The 21,522-nt window shown below is 45.7% G+C and overlaps 2 protein-coding genes across 2 annotated transcripts in view; both read left to right on the top strand.

Annotated features, from left to right (window-relative positions):
* ANKRD29 (ankyrin repeat domain 29) overlaps positions 1-10,951 on the top strand; it is a 37,986-nt gene extending 27,035 nt beyond the window's left edge. Inside the window, 5 exon segments of the mRNA XM_032467133.1 lie at positions 5,270-5,368; positions 6,970-7,065; positions 8,592-8,618; positions 8,620-8,691; positions 9,893-10,951. Coding sequence (XP_032323024.1) covers positions 5,270-5,368; positions 6,970-7,065; positions 8,592-8,618; positions 8,620-8,691; positions 9,893-9,976 — 378 coding nt within the window. The 3' untranslated portion in view covers positions 9,977-10,951.
* Positions 10,952-14,558: 3,607 nt separating this feature from the next.
* Positions 14,559-21,522, top strand: part of NPC1 (NPC intracellular cholesterol transporter 1) — a 39,129-nt gene continuing 32,165 nt past the window's right edge. The window contains 1 exon segment of the mRNA XM_032467461.1: positions 14,559-14,750. Coding sequence (XP_032323352.1) covers positions 14,694-14,750 — 57 coding nt within the window. The 5' untranslated portion in view covers positions 14,559-14,693.

Genomic DNA, 21,522 nt, shown 5'->3' with positions numbered 1-21,522 from the left:
TCTGCTTCCCTGGAGCTGAGGCTGGCCTGTCATCACTCATCTGTCTGGTCCTCTTAATATGCTGATCGGTGTTTCTTGGAGGCCTGACAGAAAGGCCATCTCATAAAGTGCCTTCTCTAACAGAAGCCTTGGTTTGGACTTGTATGCAGAGATGCTGGAACCCAGACAGTACCGTTTCTCCCTGGTAGCAAGCTTGGAGGGGCCGACCCAGTGTTGGGCGATGGGACAGCATAGAACCAACAGATTGGTACAGTCTCCTGAGGGCTTCGAGGTGGGAGTGGACAGCAATAAGGAGGCCCTACTGCTCACACTCCCGCTGTGCTCAGAGAAGGTGTGTTGACCGCCAGAGGACACCCTGGGGCCTGGAAGGCTGCAGGAAGTAGTGATGAGTGACTGGGAACTGGAACAAGGCCCAGATGTTGGGCCCAGGTTCATGGGCGGGACACCAGTCCCAGGAAGACTCTGGGGGAGAGGGGGATCCAGACCCAGGTCTCGGGGCTGGAGGTGTGGGCTGGGGGACTGAGTGGCTTGATAGTTATGAGGATATGGACGAGGAAATGAAACACAGTCTCAGTTTTGCTTATGAACTGCATGACCTCAATCAAGCAAGTCGCTTTACTCTCCCTGAATCTCATTTTTTTCCAACTGTAAAACCACGATAATAAGGGTACCTTTGCTACAGGAGTATCGTGAGAGTTAAATAATCCCTGCAAAGCTCCTCCTGCAGTGGCCAGTGCGCATCAAGTGCCGAGGGAGTGTCGGGTGCTATCATTTCCGTTCCATCCAGGCCTCCCTGGAACAGAAGACCCATCAGAAATCAAGGCTGTTCTCTTTCCCCCACAAGCCAAGTGGCTTCTGTCATCTCAGGCTCCTTTCTTGCCTGTCTTTCTTTCCCACGACTCTTTTTTATTTTGATCAGCTTCCTCAGCCTACTTATCTTGCATGTCCTCAAGTTTACAGGTCAGACTCCCAAACTCTTGGGGTAGCCATGTCATTGTTGCAGCTCGTCCTCACCCCCAGGCCACAGTGGACTGGCTGGCCCGCCCGTCCTTGGTCCAATGACCTGTGGCTGGGAGAATGGGTCAGGATGTGGGCAATGCAGGCATCTGGGAACATCTTTTACAGACTCTTTGGCTGGACCAAGGACACAGAGTGGAGGGACACAGTAATGAGAAATGGGTCCCAGGTCAGGGCTCCGAGGCTGGTAGCAAAATTGTCTCCATATTGAACCCCCTCTGTTACTGACAAGGTTCCTTTTAATGTCTTAAACCCCCACCTTTGAGTAGAATTGGTCCCCAAGACTTGCTGTCTGGCTCAAGCCTGCAGGTGAGGTAGCCTAAGTGTGGGTACTGGAAGGCGGTAGAAGTAAATAGCCCGTGCCACTTAATAGATCCACTGCTATGGTACAGAATGGTTTTATGGTTTTAATTCTTTCTTCTAAGTCATCTTTAAGAGCCTAAATAAGATCAAATAAAATATAATCTCTAATACAAGTTACATCATATACTCCATCTCATGCTGTGACCTCTCTATAAAAATGTATTAGAGGAGACTTGGAAAATATTACCTCAAATGGAATGAGGGGATAACAGAGCTAGAAGGAACTGCAGAAGTCCCCATTTAACCATCCATCAGGCACCGGAAGCCTTTCTCTGTCAATCCTGCTGATTGGTGATCAGCCACTGTTGAACGTCTCTGCACATAGGGAACTCATTACTACCTCATGTGCTAGTTAGTCTTTAACCAGCCCTCATTAGCATTTCTTTCTTACATTGAGTCAGTGTATCACTTGGTATGCAAAATAAGTCTAAGTCCTTTTCCTCCTGGTGTGCACACACATCGTAAATGACAGCTGTCTTAGCCCCTGTGAATCCCACCTTCTCCAAACCAGATGTTCTGTTTCCTTTTTTTAAAAAAAAAAAAGTGCTATGAGGTTGTACTTCTCCTTCATGATGATTTCTTTGATTTAGGACACTTTAAAACTGTATATTTTTGTCAAGAAGTATTTATAAATTTGTATAGATATTTTCAGATATGTTTTTCCTACTCTAGTTCTCTCCAAAACTACGGAAAGGAGCTCAGTTGATTTAATTTCCGTCATTTTTATTATGAAATCATCTTCACAATGAAGATTCTGACTATTGTAATAGAAGGAAAACATATGAGAAAACAGAAATTGGGGTGTACGAAAGAGGAAAATCTATTCCTCTTCACAAACTAGATAATCAACTGATAAATAATTAGATCTGACAAATGGTCTAATTCACATTCAACATCCTGGGTTCAAAACTCAGATTTGGCGAAGTAAGCACCAGTAATGAAACACACAGCTTCTTCCAAATCTCATTGTCCCAATCATCTTACCTGCTCAGTCAGTTACCTCACAGGATAACAGGGAGAATCAAATTAAGCATATGGAATGCTTTGTAAACAAAAGTACAAATGGAAGTTGCTTACTGTTTTTCGTGATAAATAATATTCAGATTCAGTTACCATTTTCTAAGCATCTGTTAGCCAGTCGTTGTGCTCAGCACATTTCTATGTATTCTCCTTCACAAATATCTCTGTGAGGCTAATATTTTTGCCGAAGGGGACGCTGAGGCTCAGAGTGATTTGCCTAAGTTCTCACGACCAGGAAGTGGTGAGTTCTTTTTCCACCTAACATGACTGTTGCAGTTAAGGTGATAACACTGGTGTGACATTGGTGTGTTAGCATTACTGAAATGATAGTAATAGTAGTTCCTACTACAGCACCTCTTGGCATTGTCCCACATATTAGTGTCTGTTAATAGAATTTAGTAACAGCCAAACCCTTGGAAGGCACGGGGAACAGAACGCTGGCTGCCTTTCCTTGCCTGCCCTCTGGTGGCGATATTGACAAAGTGCAGATGAACTCAGGGCAGGAGGGAAAGGGCATCAGCGCAAAGCCCTGGAAAATCCTTGTGGAGCCCAGAATGGCTCTCCTTCCTCCCAGCATCCTGCCTACACCCCTCGGGCTGCATCCAGCTGGATTTCCCACCCAGCCTGAGCCAGCCACGCCTGTCCACGCCACTCTGACTGTAAATGTCCTTCCTTCTACATAGAAAGCCCCTTCCCCTCTCTCCCACCTGACAAAATCCTAGTCCTCTCTCAAGACCCAGCTCAGACACTACCCGTCTGTGAAGCTGACCCTGTGGCCCCCATGCAGTAAGAAGGCCCCTCTCCTGGTTCATCTGGGGCATTTTTGTCTGTACTTTACTGTGGTGCTGCAATCGTACTGAAATTCCCATGTGTCTTCTCCACTAGACTGCGTTCCTTTGAGAACACAGACCATGACTTTTTTTTTTTTTTTTTTTTAGCTTTTAGTACTCTGCCTGAGACTTAGAGGATGCTTAATAATTGTTGGGTGTTTGAGTGACAAATGATTGGTTACAACCTGAACTGGGAGAATCAAACAATGAATGTGGAAGTGCTTTATAAGCTCCAAGTGCAGATGAAGATATTTATATTGCTAATAATAAATAACATTCAGAATCAAGAATCTTTCTGAGAGGCCCTTGTAAAGTGTGAAGTAGGTCAGGATGTCTCCAGCCTTCTTCCAGCCTTTGTTCCAGCTTTTCCCCATCGCTCCCAAGACAGAGGTGCCAGTGTCCTCCTCCCACCCCTCAGTACCCCCAGATCCTTCTAGGCTCCTGATTTGCCATCATCCAACACCCTGCTCAGTGGTCTTCCTCCTCTGTCCCTTTGCCAGCACAGCAATGGGCAGCATCCTTGTGCCTGCTGTGGCTGGTAGCTTGGAGTTGGAATTATATCCTCCAGCAGGAAGTGAAACTTGAGTTTCTGTAACTGAATCATCTTGCTTTTCAGCCTGAATATCCCCTGATGAGTAATTCAGTCTTATCTGCCTAAAAGAGTCTCTTTGGGCCATATTACTTTAATTACCTCAGAGGTTAAGTTTAGTCAGTTTGGATTCTCCTTCCTCCTGCCCTTCTCTCCAAGTGACCAGGTTCTCAGAGGTCAGACTGTCACCCTGGCATTGGGGTGGGGGTGCTCTTGTCTGCTTCTCATGCTGGCTTGTCCAGCCCCTCTGGTCCCCTGAGCATCCTGCACTGGTACCCTGAAGATGCAGCTGGTCCACCATATGCTGGCCCTGCCATCATCAATGTTCCTGATGTTCTGTGGCCTTATCACCCCAACCCCAGGCTTACTCCAGGCCACTGTTTACTCAGCACTTCTGATTTCCCCAGGCAGGCAAGGACTCCTGGGTGAATGTGGACCAAGAGTATTGGGGGCATGTCCAACATTAGCCCAGATGACTCCCACAGTCATTTCTCTTCTACCTGTCAGACTAGCCAAGGGCAGAGCCTCTCTAAGGGGCTCGCAGTGTTCCTGGTTTCATCCCAAGAACCAGAGAAAATGCTTCTCCATCTGGAATTCACCCTAATTTATCTAGGTGAATATTTTTTCTAGCACCCTAGTTTACACAACTTAGAATCAACCCAGACTGGGAGGAAAACACAGGCACTCATAACCTTCACCTCCCCTGCTCCCTCTCTGGTGCCTCCTTCCAGCCCTGGAAGGATTTGCTATTTTCCTGTCTGTCAGCAACCACCTTCCTGTCAAATCCTTCTCTGTCCCTTGGATGTTTCTCCTTTTCTTCTCTGGAGCAACACACCTCTCCTTCATGGCCTACTGTTCAGGAAAAAGGGTTGTGAGGTGAGTAATACACAGGAAATATCTTTCTGCTGTAACGAGGCAGAGCAAAGCACCTCCCAGAAGACACACTATCACATTCTGCATGAAAGTGTGGTCCCTGAAAATTACGTGGCGGTGGGGAGTTTTGGACACGGAGCAGAGTGGGACAAGTGTCTTTAGTTTTTTGACCCTCAGACACACCGCAGAGGAAACTACCCTCTCTTCTGTGGGAATGAGAGGGCCCCAGGAAGCAGGGTGTGTTGTGTGGACCCGCCAGTAACGCAGCACACAGAGTCAGGGGGAAACACGGACAAGCTGGCCTCTCCTCCCGGCTGTGTTCAATTTGGTTCTGCCTGGTGTGCAACTGGCCGCACCCTGCACGTGTCCCCTAGAGCCTGCATCACACATCGCCGTGAAAGGTCTTGCCGTAAAATGGCCTTTATAAGCCAAAAACTTGAATGTTAGCCATGACCCAGTTAGTCCAGGCACTGCCCGATGCCAGTCTGTGTCCGTGGGTTAAAGTCACCCTCCTGGTTTGCGTCGGGAGCCCTCTCCGGCGCGCCGCCCGTTACATGGATGCTGTGTGCTCTTACAGGACGGGACGGCGCCGCTGTGGATCGCGTCTCAGATGGGCCACAGCGAGGTGGTGCGGGTGATGCTGCTGCGCGGAGCCGACCGCGACTCCGCCCGCAACGTGAGTGCGAGCGGCGGCTGCGCGGCCTGGGGCCCGGGGTGCGGGGCGGGGAGGCAGGCACCGCCGCCGCAAGGTTCGCTCAGCTGAGACTGCAGAGAAAACGCGGCTTTGTTTTGTCTCTTAACGCCCGGGGTTTTCTCCCGACCTCCTCCACCTACTCTTTAGCATGAAAGCAAAGGCAATGGCTGAGTCTGTTGAAACCTAGCAAGTGATGCTCAGTGTCTTTCGGGGGAAAATGTTTAATTCCTCGGAGATCCTTCTCCACCTGAGCTGACCTCTGGATGACCCGGGAGGACGGAGGAGGTAGGAGACCTTGGGGATGTGTCTCCAGCGGCTGCGGGTCCGCCTGGCGCTGCGCCTCCTGCTGGCCTCTGGGCCTCAGTGCAGCTGAGCCCGGGGTCTGTGGTTCCTCAGTGCCCGGCTCCCGGAGCACCGCATCCCCCATCAGCCCAATTAGCCTCTGCTGGTGTCACCTAAGTTTGCCTCTGGGGGTCCCACAGCAGGCCCTTTGCGCCATAGGAACTAACGGCGGCTTGTGGAGACCCTGCTCTCTGACAGGCTGTGCCATTTCCATTCATTCATTCAATTACTATACATACATACATACATACATACATACATACATACATACATACATACATACATTCAGTATCCGGCCTCTTTGCCCTTAATAATAGCACTGTCTCTGTGACCCACCTTCCCTCTCCAAGTCTGGGCCCAGAAAGGGAAACCAGAAGACGCATTCCTGAACTCTTCTCTGTCCTATCTCCCACTCTCTCTCTCTTTATTTCTTCCCACAGTCTCTGAAATCAGAAAAGAAAAATCCTCTAGTCTTATCTTCTTCCTGATTCCAGCTAAACTTTTAGAGCAGGCTGGTGTGTTTACTACCAGAGAACTCTGAACGAATCCTTCCAAATACAGTAATTGATGTGTTAAAGCAGGGGAATGGGGGAACTGGAAAATCTCTTCTCAGGCCACAAAAGGATGACAGAAGCTGAATATTAAATTTTGAACTTGTCTTTGCATTCTTTTTTAACAGATTTCAATCTGTCCCCTTTCTACTCTTTCCTCTTCCTCCCCCGCCCCCACCCACAGGCAAACAGGTACCTGAGTACCAGGACCAGAGCAAGGGTGTATACAAGGGAAGGCAAAAGATAGGCACATTTAAAATTTTAAAACAGTAGATACAGTTCAACAGTTATTTAAATCATTAAAAAGAGTTAAACAATTAATTTCTCGGTCATAAACTGCAGAGAATGCCTCTTTAGTCCATCTGTGTCCTAAAAATATCCTCTTGAAATTCCCTGTGTTCCTTACCCTGTATTCTGAGGCACTAGAAGACTATAAATTCCCAAAGGAGAGGACTCTAAGACAGTATAGTAAGTGACGTATTTTGTCTGGTATTCTTCCATGCAGAATTAACTGTTTAATATGCTCTAAAATGCTCTTAGCTTAAGGGACATCACAGGCCTGTGCTTTAGTTTACACATTTTGCCTGCTTCTGACAAGCATGTTCCCAGTTCTCAACTAACATTTCATTCTCAGCCAACACACGTATGCATATGTAAATAACCAGCTTTTTTCTTCCTCTCTCTGTAAAGGATGGTACAACAGCGTTACTGAAAGCAGCCAACAAAGGGTATAATCATGTTATAGAGGAGCTGCTGAAATTCTCACCCACCCTTGGTATATTGAAGGTAAGACCTAAAGAGAAATTTAACCAATCTGTAAAAGACAGAGGTTAGACATGAAGAAGTCCACACGTGGGGACTACAGTAGAATCCAATTACCATGTGCATGGTTAATTGTATTCTTTAAAGAATATACCTGCAATTTTCTCCATGTTAGAGATTCATGGGCACTGATAGAAGTGGGAAGGCAATAAAGAGCGAGTGTGCTGGCCCCTCTGGCCTGTCCCAGTGAGCTCGTTCTAATCTTCCATGAACTTGGAAGTCAAAAAGCTGTACTTGTAAAAATTGTTTGGAAAGTAAGAGTAAGCAGTCTATGAAAGTGAACTCTCTATGAATAAAAAAATGAGCTTCAGAAGATCTAGTCTTGTTTCAAAGAGCTCTTTTTTGGCTTGGTTTCTTATTGTTAGCCACATTGCATTTAGGCAGCATTGATAGGTTCGTTAAGATTTAGATAAGTGAAATGTTACCAGATTAGTGTATTGTCACACATAGAAAACATGGAAAAATTCTGCTTGCTGGAATTTTCCTCTGGATATGATATTTAACTTGTCTATAAAATCAGACAGTGTTTATGTGGATTTTATATTTATAATATATATGAAGTAGTTTATTTGAAAACTAAGCTTTCATTTAGATACCATTCACAGACATATGTACCTTCTGGAACAGATAACTTATGACTGCCCATCACTCTTATATTTGGTTTGTTATATTCTCTTCTTCCAGTCCCAGAATCCAGCTACATGCTGCACATAACTGCTTCCTTATTTCAATAAACATTGGCAGTAAATTTCATAAAATGTCAGCAACCTATCCACTAGACCCTTCTGTACCCAGAAAAGCTCCAACTCAGGGCTAGAGAAGTGGTCCTCACCCCACTTACTCTAACTCCTTTTTTAAAAAAATTTAATTAATTAATTAATTTATTTATTTTTGGCGGTGGAGGGAGGTAATTAGGTTTATTTATTTATTTATTTTAGAAGAGGAACTGGGGATTGAACCGAGGACCTCATGCATGCTAAGCATGCGCTCTACCATTGAGCTATACCTGCCCTCCACCTACTCTAACTCTTAAGCCCTGTCACCCCACAGGGGGCTATCCTGCCCACCAGAGCGAGCAGCGTGTGTGCAGCTGGGCTGAGAGGTCGGCCCGTAGTTCAGCAGGCTGTTCCTCCAGCCTTGAGGACGTGTGCTCACCAGAAACACACATCCTCTAAGAAAAAAGAAAATGTTTGACATGGCATCGTTGTTCTTCCCATAGCAAATTCTAATGCGTGTACAACAGACCGAGCGAACACAAAGTCGTGTACACACTGGGCGGATCCCTTATTTCACTTGCGAAAGAATGTTGGCAATACTTACACTGACCGTCCTCTGTGTCCCTGCGGACACTACATCAGGTGCTGGCGTGACTTCGAAAAGAGAAGAGAAGGACCCATAAGGCTCACCGCGCAGGCTGGTTCAGGAGGAAAGCCAGGCTGAGTGCTGATGGCCGTGAGCTCACGCCTGACACACTCTGTCTTCTCTCCTAGAACGGGACCTCAGCGCTCCACGTGGCCTGTGCTCAGTGGGAACATTAAGACAGTGGCGCTTCTCTTGGAAGCCGGGGCGGACCCAGCTCTGAGAAACAAGGTTCCGTCTTAGTCATCTTTTCACTGCATCAGGCACCTGTGCAAAGAGATAAGGCAGCTTCTACCGAAGCCAGGACAGCATCTCTGTGTCTCCAGTCACTATCTTCATACTTTGGCGGAGGAGGGGCATAAAATGCTGTCATTGTAGGTTGTGAGTGAGCAGTACATTTGGGCCCAGAGGATTATACCATAACCCCTGTGTCATCAGGGATTTTCCGGTAACAGTGGGGCAGGGGGGAGTAGGGTCGTGAGTGTTTTATCATCAGAGATGTGTCCCCAAGATGTCGAAGTTCTGGTAGTTCAATCACCACCCTCCATAAGTTGAATACTCGTATCTTGAGAATTGCCTGTGCTCTTTTTGGTGACTGCATGGGGAAAATGTTGCTTTTATATTGTTAGCAGGACTTTGCCCTGCTGTTATGAAACCAACCCATATTGTTTTATAGCTCAGAATTCTTCTTAGTTTTCAATCAAGCCAAACTTGGAGGTGGGAGATTGCACAGTAACCACAGAAAAAATGATTGTCATTGTATTTCCTCCTACTCAACAGCTGTGTAAGCAGTCAGATGTAGAGACTGGGGGCAGGAGAGTAGCCGAGGAAAGGTCTTGAGAAAACACACTAAACTACTTTTGGAGGAGGAAGTGGGGGTGGGTTCTTATTAATAGTGGAAGGTATGAAAAGCAATTTATATACTTTTTGAATTTTATATATACTGTTTGAATTTTTATCAGCATCTATTAATGTTTTAGATTTTATTAATAATAAACCAAAAACATGTTGAGTGAGACTGGGTCAAGTGGGGAGTGGGGACTCCTGAAGCTGCTTTGCGCCGCGTATCCTATGTTCTGGGGATTTCTAAACTCTGCCTTCTCATCGAAAGATGTCTCAAGTCCCTAGCAGGCAGACTGCCTTATATAATCAACTAATTAAATACATGATCAAATCTGTTTATTGAGCACATACTAGATAAGCTAGGCATTGTGCTGGAATTGAGGATATGGTGATTAATATATGTGGACCCTGGTGATATTTACATTTAAATACATTTAAAGAAAACCTTGAATGCTTTGCCACAGAAGACTGAGTCCAGTGGGGTTCTTCATCAGTGGAGGAGCAAGCGTGGCTCAGGGGCCCCTCTTTGGAGCCCCTAAAACCACACCGGCTGTGGGAAGTCACTGATTCCTGTCTCATCTTCTTTCAGGCCAATGAACTTCCAGCAGAACTAACCAAAAATGAGCGTATATTGCGTCTCCTCCGAAGTAAAGAAGGACACAGGAAGAGCTAACTTAGTTCCATATTTGACTGAAAGATAGAGACCTTAATCACATTGTCCAAAAAGAAATTGCTTTTCAAATAGTGTTGGAAATTCCTGTGAGAAAGAAAATGCCCAGAATGCCCACCCTGGGTCCCTGACCGAGAAGAGCTGTGTTTTGTGCTCTGGGTCAGAAACAGAGCAGCTCAGGGACCCTTCCCTCATGTGGTGGGCTTCTCCCATGGGCCCGTAGCCCCAGTCCCGTGGGGCCTGGCATGTTCCTCAAGTCCACAGAAACTCATTTTAAACTACATCAACTTGGGTCTTTCAGTTAAACTCTAACATAGAGTTAAACCCTCTAGGAAGCTTAAGCAAGGAAACAGAAAGCTTTGTTCCTTGAAAAAGACTCAAAGTCTGACCTTTCGATGAATCAACGCACTTCTGCTTTTGTGTTAAATGTATGTGTGCGCAAAGATATAGCTCCGTCATATTTTACATATACGTGTATGTCATTCCGGTGTAAAATGTTTTCGTCTATCCAAGGGTCCCAGCCATGATTCTTGTGAATTAATAATGTGACATTACTAAAAAGCCACTTCTGACATTCCACCACATCCTTTTCGAAGATGGACTGTTGAAAAAAGACCAATTGTTCATGTGTGAGTTGGTCCTCATCTTATTCTTAACGTGTAAAAATAATTTTTACCTGAAGTCAAATTGTAGGTATGGTAGGATACAAGTGGTAAATTTGGAAATTCAGAAAATTACAAACCTCAAGAAATGTCGGCTTGTCTCTTTGAGTTGTTACTTTGGGACTCTTGTTGGGAATCTATTTCTGCTTAGCCATAACTAAGTAGACTTAATATGCTGTGGAATCTTGAGCTTCCAACACCACATTGTTTGATACAATGACTTTGGGGTCCTTGGATAAAATGTGATATATGCAAGAACAATATGTTGCTATTACTATTGCAGGAGTATAAGTAATAAAAGACTGTTGTTAGTATTTAATAAGTGTTCACTTATGCATGTTCTTGAGCTGATTGATTCCAAGAAAGAAACCTGGGTTTTATTGAATTACTCCTTTTAGGAGGGTCAACATTTATATACAATGTACTTTATGACCAATGGTGTCTAAATGCCTCAGTCAGTGCCTAATTGCACACATAAAAATTAAACCCCCTTTCTATAATCTACCATGATGAACACTGATGGTATTTCTGTTATTTAAACATATCTTTAGTTTTCTTGTTCATGATCTACTCTGGTTTCCAGCCAATGTTCTATGTAAGGACATGTTAAGATGGAGGGAAATGTTGTAATCCCAAAATATACATATATGTTTTAACCAACTTGCGATGGTACTAAAACCATGTAAGTCTTTAAGTCAGTAAATAATGGAATATAACTTTTTAAATTAGAAGATATTCTCTTAAAGTTTAAGGTCAATAAAAGAATCAATCAACAAAAATCAGCTTATTGTAATCAGTATCACAAGCAAAGCCAATAACGAGCAACCCACAGAGCCCCCAGACAGGCCTACACTCTGACTAGCCATGTAACCATCCTGCAAACTAATTTCGGGATAAAAAATTAGAAAGCTCTGTCTATACTGCTAAAACATCCAGACTAGAAACATTTTAGAGGCTAATAAGCAGTACCAATTTCCTCACTGGCTTTCCTTTATTCAGCAAAGTTGTACACATACACATTTTCTTTATGGGAATTTTATAAAGATACGTTCATTTTGAAGAGGAAAATAATATGGCCTGAAATGCTTTATTTTTTTTCCCAACCGAACAATGGTTACCCATCATGAGGTATGAATCAAAACAGTATAATTGGTACTGATAACAAAGTACCAAAAGACAAAATGGGATGAAATCACAAACTTAATGTTTTTCACTAAAGCATGTTGTGTTTGGTCTATTTGTTGGATTGTTTTCAGTGGATAATGTTCTTGATCAATATTAGGGCCATAAAAATGAATCCAGGATCTTTAAGAATATTTAACAAGGGCTTCTTAACTGTAGGTGAGAGGTCTGTAGCTTAGAAGGATCACCTTTGGTCCAGATGAGAAAAGATGACGATGTTATCCACGGCAGGGAAGATGATTATATTAATTACTCACCAAAGACTGAACAAAAGGTCTTTTATTTAAGGTTAAATTATATTTATTTTGCACACAGGTAGATGATTATTTTCTGTTAATCTAATTTACAATTCAGTGAGCTCTGCATCTTAACTTAGAAGTAGCAATTCCTATGCAAATTATTTGCCAAAAGTTTTTCATTACATCCATTTGTTTGATGACAAATTCCATGTTATAATTCAAAATATAGTTGATATACTACTTGATTTGCCTTTGTTGCTTTTTCCTGTTTGTTTTTAGTCAAAAGTTATTTCTATGTGATTTTTAATAGCATGGAATTTTAGAGTGTATAATTCAGCTCTGTTAATAAAATATACTGATGTTTGGAATCCTGAATAGGATTTTTAAGCTTTATGGACCTGTGACGTCATTTTTTCTACTGTGGAGAACTTTTGTAATGATCCCAAAAGGTTTTTTATTCAAACAAAAATTCCTGGGAGTAGTCATGAAAGGTACTGAAAATAGAAACTCATTTATATGTCGTCATGATTTGATATTCGTAGACATTGTGGAAGGATTCCCCTCATCTATTTGAATTGTATTATCTATGATGCTCCTGGCTCTTCAGTCCTTTGCAGTGGTTTTATCTTTTAAAACAACTGATGTTTTTGCACAACTTCTTATTTAGGAAACAAGTATTTGCGATGGTAATCTCAGGAATCCGGTAATCTCAGAACTCTATGGCCATTCTGGGGTCCTCCCCTGCTCCAGCCACACACTGCTGGTTCAGTGGCAACACTTTGAGTACGTCTGCATGAAGCTGACTACTTTATCATAAGCGAGAGCACCAGGAGCCTGAGAGCAAGCAGATACATGAGGGCCAGGAGGTCTTCATGAAAGATCTAGGGCCAAAAGTCCAGAGGAAGTCTATAGTTTCAGCACCCAGCCAGTCAGGTGGACATTTCAGGGCTGAGGAGGTGGGGAGGCAAGATAGTAACTGAATTGATGGCTTTGTAGAGTAGGAATGGGAATGTCACCTGCATCATGGTCCTACCTCCACTGGGATTTATGGTTACTGCAGATGGATATTTAGTCTTTTCATTGTAATTGGCTTCCGCTGTGGGGAGAAGAGATTTCCTTACCTCCGTTTCCTTAACTTCCAAGTGGAAATGACTCATGCTTTTGAGTGTTCTTAACTGAAATCTGAGGGGAAATTGTTGTGGGACACAAGTGGCCGCCTGTGACATGGTGATGCGCTGGCTGGTAAAAGAATTTACCAGAATAAAGTATAGGACTAGAAAGGAGTTTATTAGGGTACACTGTCATAAACAACAGCGGGCCACGCATGTGAGGGGTGCCTGAATGAGCGCTAAGGGCCGGTTGTTGGGGTCTTTTATAAGGTTGGGTCACAAGGTTCCTAATCGGCTTGTGCACAAGTCTCTGGTTGTAGGTGAGGTAAGAGGTTTAGGGTCCGTGAAAGGCCAGGGGTTTGACTCTGATAAGGTAGGCTGAAACAAGCCCGCCTGAGCATTACCTAGGGCTATTAGTTTGTTAGGGCAAACCCGCCCAGTACAGAATTGTCAGACATCTGCGAGCCCAGGAATGGGGGTCATTGTCCTTTGAAAGACTTCAGTTGGCCCAACAGAAATGTTACCAGAAATGCATATAATAAAAATGTATAAGACCAAAAAAAGATTATGGTAAGTGTAAGTCTCAAAAACAGACACTTCTTCCTTGTGTTACTTCATTTCACCTAGAACTTACTGGACTCTGGTCCCACATCTGGGTCAAACTTCCGGGGGTGGGGTGGGGGGGCTCTCCTCCCGCCCGCGGGTTCCCTGCCACGCTTGGCTCCGCCAGCAGATGGTGCGGTTCTAGCACTTTTCCAAAAGTGGGCTGAGCGGACAGAAAACAGAGATTGGGTGGCTCAGAAGCTTGGCCCACAGCCACCCTCCGCCCCTCGCGCTCTCGGATCACAACACTGTCAGGCCACTGCGTGGCACCGCCTCCTGCTTTGCTAGAAGTGCCCTGGCGTGGATTCCTTTCGGGTGACTGGGTTTGGGAGGAGAACTTGCTCGGGTGCTAATTGGGGCCGAAATAAACACTGAGGCACAGGGTCTTAATTGGGAAAACAGTCCCCAAGCACTGTCATTTGCGAAAACCTCCTCGCCGACGGTCTCCAACCGAGGAAAGACAAAAAGGGGAAAAAGGAGTTAAAGCATCAAAACGACACACCGTTGAGACAACTCCAGAAATACCCTCCCCAGGCCGGATTCCAAAGGTTCAGCGGCCCCCGTCTGGGAGTCCCTGGCCCCATGCCGCGCCCCTAGTCGCCGCAGGGCGAGGAAGTGCGGAGCTGGGACTCAGGGAGGTCGCTGTGGCATCACTTGGCCGAGGCCCGTCTAGCCCCGCCCCTCGTCCCGCCCTCCCCGGACGGCCCCGCCCCAGAACCGGTCCGGGGCGTCCCGGCAGCGGCTCCACCCAGAAGGGGGAGGAACCTACGCGGCCTTCTTCCTTCCTGAGCTGCGCGCGCAGCCGGCCGGAGCCGGCTCCTGTTCCCTCCCTTCGGCGGCGCGGGACCCTGAGACAGCCCGGGACGCCAAGCCCAGTCCTGTGAGCCGAGCCCCGCAGACGTCCGCAGCCCGGCGCCACGGCAGCATGAGCGCGCGCGGCCCCGCCCTCGGCCTCCTCCTGCTGCTCCTCTTCCCGGCGCAGGTGAGCGGCCGCCGGCGACCCGGGCGGGCTGTGGGGGACGTGGTGGGGCCGCGAGTCGGGGAGCGGGGCGGGCTGTGCAGGGGCTCACGTGCCCCCGCGGCCGCCGAGGGGACCAGTTGGTCTAGCGATGGAGCCCCGAGAGGGCCCCCCACCCCTCCAGTGCCTTCCTCCAGCCACACACTTTTCCCTGTGGCCTGGAAGAGGGTGGCACCTGGGGGCTGGTTGTTTGACCTGCTTTGAGCTTATTTCACCTGTGGTCACCTAATTTCTCGGCTTAGGATGTGGAATCAGAGGGGAGGAGGAAGTTGAGTGTAGAGAGATCTTACTTATTTCACTTGCCTTCGTTTTTTTTTTTTTTCCTTCTTAATTCTGCCACATGCACACGATTCTTTATAAATTTGTTTAGAAGATCTGACCACTTTATTTCTCCTCCTCCTCCCCTGAAGATGAATGTGTGTGGGGCGGGGGAGGTAAATAAAAGAAAATCCATCAGGCACTAAATTGGAACAGACCTGAGAACTTTACATAAGGCAGCTTAGTCTTCTAAAGAGTGCAGGTTACTTCTTCCCCCTTTACATCTGTGGAAACTGAGGCCCACAGGTGCAGCAGTTAATTGAATTTCTCCTTGTCAGAAAACTAGCCATGGAGAGTATGGGGCCTAGAACTCAGAGTCCTGTCTCCAGGTCGGCTTTCCCTTGGTTTAGTCGCTTTGGGCATGAGTGCCTCACTCTTATTTCTGTGTCTACAGTTTTCTCTTTTAAAACTGGGGGTCAGGGGGAACATCTGAGGATATAGTGCTGATTAAACCAGATGCAGACGAAAGTGTGAGCTTCTGGGAATCCCGTGTCCTCGTCCCTACTCACAGGCGTCTCAGTGACGAGGGGGTAGTGAGTCACACGGGAAGGCAGATTAAGGGGTTTCCTGCACTAGAAAAACCTCTCCTTAGACTTCTGCAGGGGACAGAGGATGCTGACCCAGGAAGGGCCTCCTGTATGTGCATATGGAGGAGCCCCAGCAGTGTGGGCTTGTGGAGGCGCACACATCTGCTTGGTTGGGAAGGGAGGCAGAGAAAAGCAGGCTTCAGGAGGTGGTTTGGAGTGGGGTCAGCCGGTAGACCACCTCCTAGCTCTGTGGCTTTGGGCACATTACTCTTTCAAGTCTGATTTATTTTGGAGATAAACAATACCTCTTACAATTATTGGAGTTATTAAGTAACATGATGTGCAGAGAGACCTCATCACCATAGTGAAAACTCAAGAAATAATAGCATGATTTGCTTTGAAAATACAGCTGTTCAGTTTCTCTAGAGTTTTAGGTCGGGATCTAATAGGCAGGCCTCACATTGTTAAGTAGCTTTAACTTATCTCTGAAATCCTTTTACCTGAAGGTAGTAGCCAAGGCTGGTGGCCAATGAGTGTCTCTCCTCCTGGGACTTCTGTGATAGGTCTTAGGTTACAAGTTTCTTGCAAAACACCTGGAAGCCTCAAGAAGTTCTGTAAATCTGAACTGGAAGCACGTCTGTTGTTATTAAGTTTAACTCCCTCATGTCTACAAAGGCTTTCAGTACACCTCAACAGATGGGGGGCGGGGGTCCTGCTTTTAGAATTCTCACCAATGGTGGCAGCTCAGCTGGGTTCAGTCTGAGCACTGATATAGTTCTCGTCACAGAATTACAGACTAACTTCTTCATAAGGCCTGAAATACACTTGGGGGAGATTTTGCTTTCCTTAATTTTTCATTTTTACAGATGATAAAATAACATCACTGGACTGTGTGGTTTTTAAACCTTGTGGTCATCCAAATAATGTGTGTGGTTTTGAGAAGTAGTAGACATCTCTCTTGACTAATTTTTATAAGCTTTTTCTTGAGGAACTTGGATCATAATGAAGCCTGGGTAGGAATTAACGGCATTAAAACGGCTTTTGCTGAGGAGATCGAGATTGGGATAATCTGTCGGCCTGAGAGCACTGAAGTATAACCCTCTGAAATTGGAGTGAATATGGGTAATCTTTCCCAGTCTCTCCCATTTCTTGATTGATGCCGTGATCAGTTATCTTACTAACACAGTAATCAAGGGAAACAGAGTTTTTTTTTTATTATTAGCAAGTGGCAGAAAGAAAACGACTTGCTGAATAGGTCTTTGTGTTCCTCCAGTGTTTGTCACATTACCCAGAACAAAGAGTCCCTCTGGCCAGGAAGACAGTAAGATCTCTCTTTTCCGGGGTAACCCTTCCTCTCCCTCCAGTCTTCCTAGAAGGGATGCTTTTCATGTTGTTTGATGGATGCCACATTACCTGTGCGGAAGTCTGGAGTGGGCCATCTCTGATCCGATCTCCGGCACCTTGTCTGTCTTTCATCCACAGCTCTGTGAAGGGCACCTGCTCTCCAGCCACATAAACAACTTGCTATCAAAACCCTGCCCATCTTCCAAGGTCCAATTCAAATGCTTCACTGTCCATGACATTGTTATCTTGTTCCCTCAACTAGAATGTCTTCCTTCTCAAGTTCCAAATCTCTGTTTGAGCTGCAGCAGCAGCAGCATTTACTGCCTGGCAAAAGACTTTAAGTTAAAAGACCTGGTGTGGGTCTCAACACTTCCTCGTACCCGGGGTGATCTTGGGCGAGCCAGGCTCCTCCTCTATAAAATGGGGTTAACAACTCTGCCTACCTCTCAGGGTGCTTGCGGAAAGGCAAAGAAATATTTTGTTTGACTTGAACTAATAGGTTGCAGGCTCCTTGAGGGCAAGAACTATATTTTACCATCTCCAACATAGCCTGAACTCTTCACTTTTACTCTTCTGAGTCACCAGATCATTGGGCCTTCGTGGATTTGGGTGAGGGGGAAAGATCGGGAAGGGATTCGGAGGCTAGTGGAGATCAGAGCTGGATTTGCGCTTGGTGTCTGGGTGACTGCAAAGATCAACTGTGGCTCCAAAAGTTTTCCTTTGCTTGGACTATGCTTGTTGTTATTTTCTGTCTTTAGAATATTTGCTTTAGCAAGACAACCTTTAAAGAAAAAAAAGCTCTCTCTGATACAAGTGTGCTTTTGGTGGATTTGAGAGGGAATCTTTAGAATTGGCTTCAGAAGAGCTCAAATTACTGCCATTCACTAATTTCATAAATAGGAAGAGAGTGCAGTGTAGGATACAAAAGTAGATCAGAAGACTCACCTATCCAGAAAGTGGTCTGTCTATAAACTGTAAAGTGCCGTGTAAATGATAGGAGTCACTATCCCTGTCTTATCCATAGTTGCTGAGAGGGAAAGTGGATACATGAAAAAATTACAATGCCAAGAAAAATGTGCTCTATTAAAAGGACAGAATGTTACTGGGGAGTCCATTTTTGAACTTAGCTTTGGATGGTGAATGAGTGCTTCCCGGGCAGACAAGAGGAAAGCTGGAGATAATAGGGGGGAAAGTTACCCAATTGTTACTGAAAACCATTGCAGCGTACACTTAAAAACGGTGAATTTTATGGTATGTAAACTATCTCAATAATGTTATTTTAAAATGGCCTTCTAGATTACAAGAAGCTAAAGGAAAAAGAATTACCTAATTTTTGCTCCCAGTAGCAAACTCCATTGTGGCGATACATCTGGTCTTGTTTTAACCTCCCATGACCCCTTTAAATAGATGTGACGCTGTTCTTACTGTTTTACAGATGTAAATGTTAAGGCTCAAATCTGTCCCAAGCTCACATAGTTAGTAAATGGCAAAGAGGGGGCTTGGGCCACCGTTTTCTGACTTCTGTGCTCTATTGAAATCCAAAATACTGCTACCAGGTTATTCATATTAGCAAGCTCAGCTGCGTGGGTGTGCAGCAGGTGTTCACCTGGCCAATAAGGCATCTCATGCAAGGCATGTTCCTGGCTCCCCTGTGGCTTCTCCAAAAGCCAGAGACGGGTCAGGGTGGGTTTAGCCTGCTGACCTGACCCTTGGTTCAGTTGTCACATTGTGTGAACATTCCGGAGGGAAAAACCGGACAGTGAACACCCCCATCTGCTTTCATGGTTTTGTTTTAGCCTTGTGGCGATTGGATTGTTTTTCAAACTTGTGGATGCTGGAGCTCAGATATGTAATGTCTAAGACTAACTAGTACTCCCTTGGGCAAGTCACTTAAACTGCAAGTTGGTGGGGTTATCTGTGAAGTGAAGACTGGCTGAGCCCAGAACCCATCTAACTCTAAAAATGTAACTTAAATACCCATCTAAAGGCGTGCCTAGTGCTCACACAAATTATCCTTTGTTATGCGGATATGATCACCCCAGGTTAGCTATAAAACAGAGTTCCAGAAATATCCATCATTAAAAGTCAGGCCAGACCAGCCTCCACCCCAAATGTCCTGTCCTATTTGTTTGATCTGCCTACCTGACCCCTAGTGACACAGCAGGCAGCTTAATCACCGGACAGGATTCTCCAGACCACTCCCTCCACCCCCTCCTGGGTTATCCCTGGAGCTTGAGCCAGGCCTGGGGCGGGCCTCCAGTTTCTGTCGGGAGCTTTACTCATCCAGGACAGCAGAGGTGAGGGGACTGGCCCTGAACTTCACCTGCCGGGGATGACCACATGCAGGCCTGGAGCTGAGGATAGTCATTGGTCCAGAGGAAGTGAGTCAGGACTTGACAGCTGCCTAGAGATGTACTTACAGAGACATAAATGGTGGTCATTGTTCCTGTAAGTGAACAAGTCTGTGTAGAAAGAGGGACCCTTGTGCAGGATGACTGATAGTGGGTGGGACAGCCCATCTCTGGTGCGTTGTCACAATCTGAGGGTGCATCCGTGTACAGACTGAGCTGGAGTTTGGACAGTGTGGCAGCTGTAGGGGCGGGAGGATAGGAGGGAGAATGCTTATCTTGGCATTCAAAATCTTGGTTCTCATGACTGGCTTTGTCACGTATGAGCCACTTGACCTCGGAGAATCCTTTCTGAGCTCTAGTTTCCTTACCTGTAGGATTCTGAGATTCTCTCCACGGGGTGTCTGAGACATAAACGAGGCAATGAGGGAGAAATCACTTTGTGCCTGGCACTGGGTTGATGTTCGTTAAGCATTTGAATATGAGTTAACACTTCAGGATTTGCTAGAGTATAGAACTCTGTCGCTGACGTTCTGAGTCTCTGTATGGTTAAGATGTGCTTTCCCCGAGCTCCCTTCATGCCGGAGTCTGTTTAGCAATTGCTATAGTTGCTGACACACAGCAGAAGGGGCTTTTTTTTTTTTTTTTAACTTCCCTGAACTATTCCTGTTACTATTGGAAGAAGCTCTCCAGTCATACACTCAACAGTTAAACTCTGGCGCATGTTGTGAAATATCCATATGGCTTGATCTTTAAAAGTAGAGACGGTCTAGCCTTGTAACTACTAAATTCTGGGTTGAAACCAGAACAATCTCTTACATAATCCAGTCAAGTTCCTTCAACTAGTCATGTGTTTTGAAGGTTTCTGAGTCAGTGAAGACTGGATAAGATTTTATAGGGAATTTCAAAGGAAGTGTAACACCTGGGCTCTGTTCTGTAGGGTTTTATGATCTCACAGGGGAGATTTGAGACAAAAGCAAGAAAATACCCTTGCAGCCTCGCTCCACACACACAGCTTTATGTTTCTCATAAATTCTGCTTCATCCTAGGGCAGGAGCCAGCAAATTATGGCCTGGCCGCCATAATTGTTTTGAATGCAGTTTTCTTGGGTCACGACCATGCCCATCATTTACCTGTTGTGTGTGGTTGTTTCTGAGCTACAACAGACAAGGTTGGGTATTTACCACAGAGACCTTAAGGCCTTCAGGCCTGCAGTATTTACTCTTTGGCCCTCTAAGGAAAGGTTTATCCACCCCCATCCGGATGGATCCACATGGGAGCATGTGGAGTGTAAGTGACAGATTGCTCTCCAGAGCTCTGGACGCAGGAGACCTGCTGACTTGGGCACTTAGGATGGATGCTCACGACGCTAGCCAGGTGCTGCCTGGGGCTGACCTGCCTCTTCCCCAGGACAGCTCTCCTGACGGGGAAGCACCAGGACCAGGACCAAGTGAAAGGAGTCAGAGTTAAATCTAGTGGAGGCAGTGAGTCTTGGGAGAGGCTTGTAAGAAGGGAGGCTGTTCCAAGATGGGTAGGACTGAAACCTGTGGAGAAAACAAGGCACTGCAGACAAGGGCTGGGGTCCAGCCTTGGGGGCCCCAGTAAACACAGTGAAGGACAGTTCAGGTAGAGCCAACAGCCAGTCACAGAGGGTAGTAGAGATGTGTTTGTGAAAAAGCTGTTTCTGAGTCACTGCACTTGTATGTGTTTGCCCATGGGGGAAATTGAAAGCCCAAAGACCTAGATCTAAATGAGCGCTGGTTAAATCTGAGGAATGGGGTGAGGGTGGAGAGGTGAAGGGGGAGCTCCCGGTGTTGTTTCATATACACCTGTGACGTTTGAGTATTTGTAATGGGTGGGTATTGATTCTGTAGTTAAAAGGAATAAAATCTACGGTCATTTATTTTTAACATTTTAGGAGTCGGTCAAATTTTTAAATGCTTGAATAAGATAGTTCTTGTGATGGTGAATAGCTCTAAGACTGGTCAGTGCCCACGAGGTGATCTGTGAGGAATGATCATTCTTTAGACTCACCCACCCACCCCGCCATACACACACCTCGGTGGAACTTTGACGGCACCAGTTATTAGAGACACTAGGTGTGTTGAGTGACACTCAGACCCATAATGCTTGAACTGACAGTCACCCTCCTGTTTAATCTCAGTATATCTAAGAACATGCTCTCTATGGTTAAATTGA

Source organism: Camelus ferus, chromosome 24 (assembly GCF_009834535.1).
Source record: "Camelus ferus isolate YT-003-E chromosome 24, BCGSAC_Cfer_1.0, whole genome shotgun sequence".
Taxonomy (NCBI): domain Eukaryota; kingdom Metazoa; phylum Chordata; class Mammalia; order Artiodactyla; family Camelidae; genus Camelus; species Camelus ferus.
Note: the sequence above shows the minus strand (reverse complement) of the source record. Positions and strands in the feature narration are given on the sequence as shown.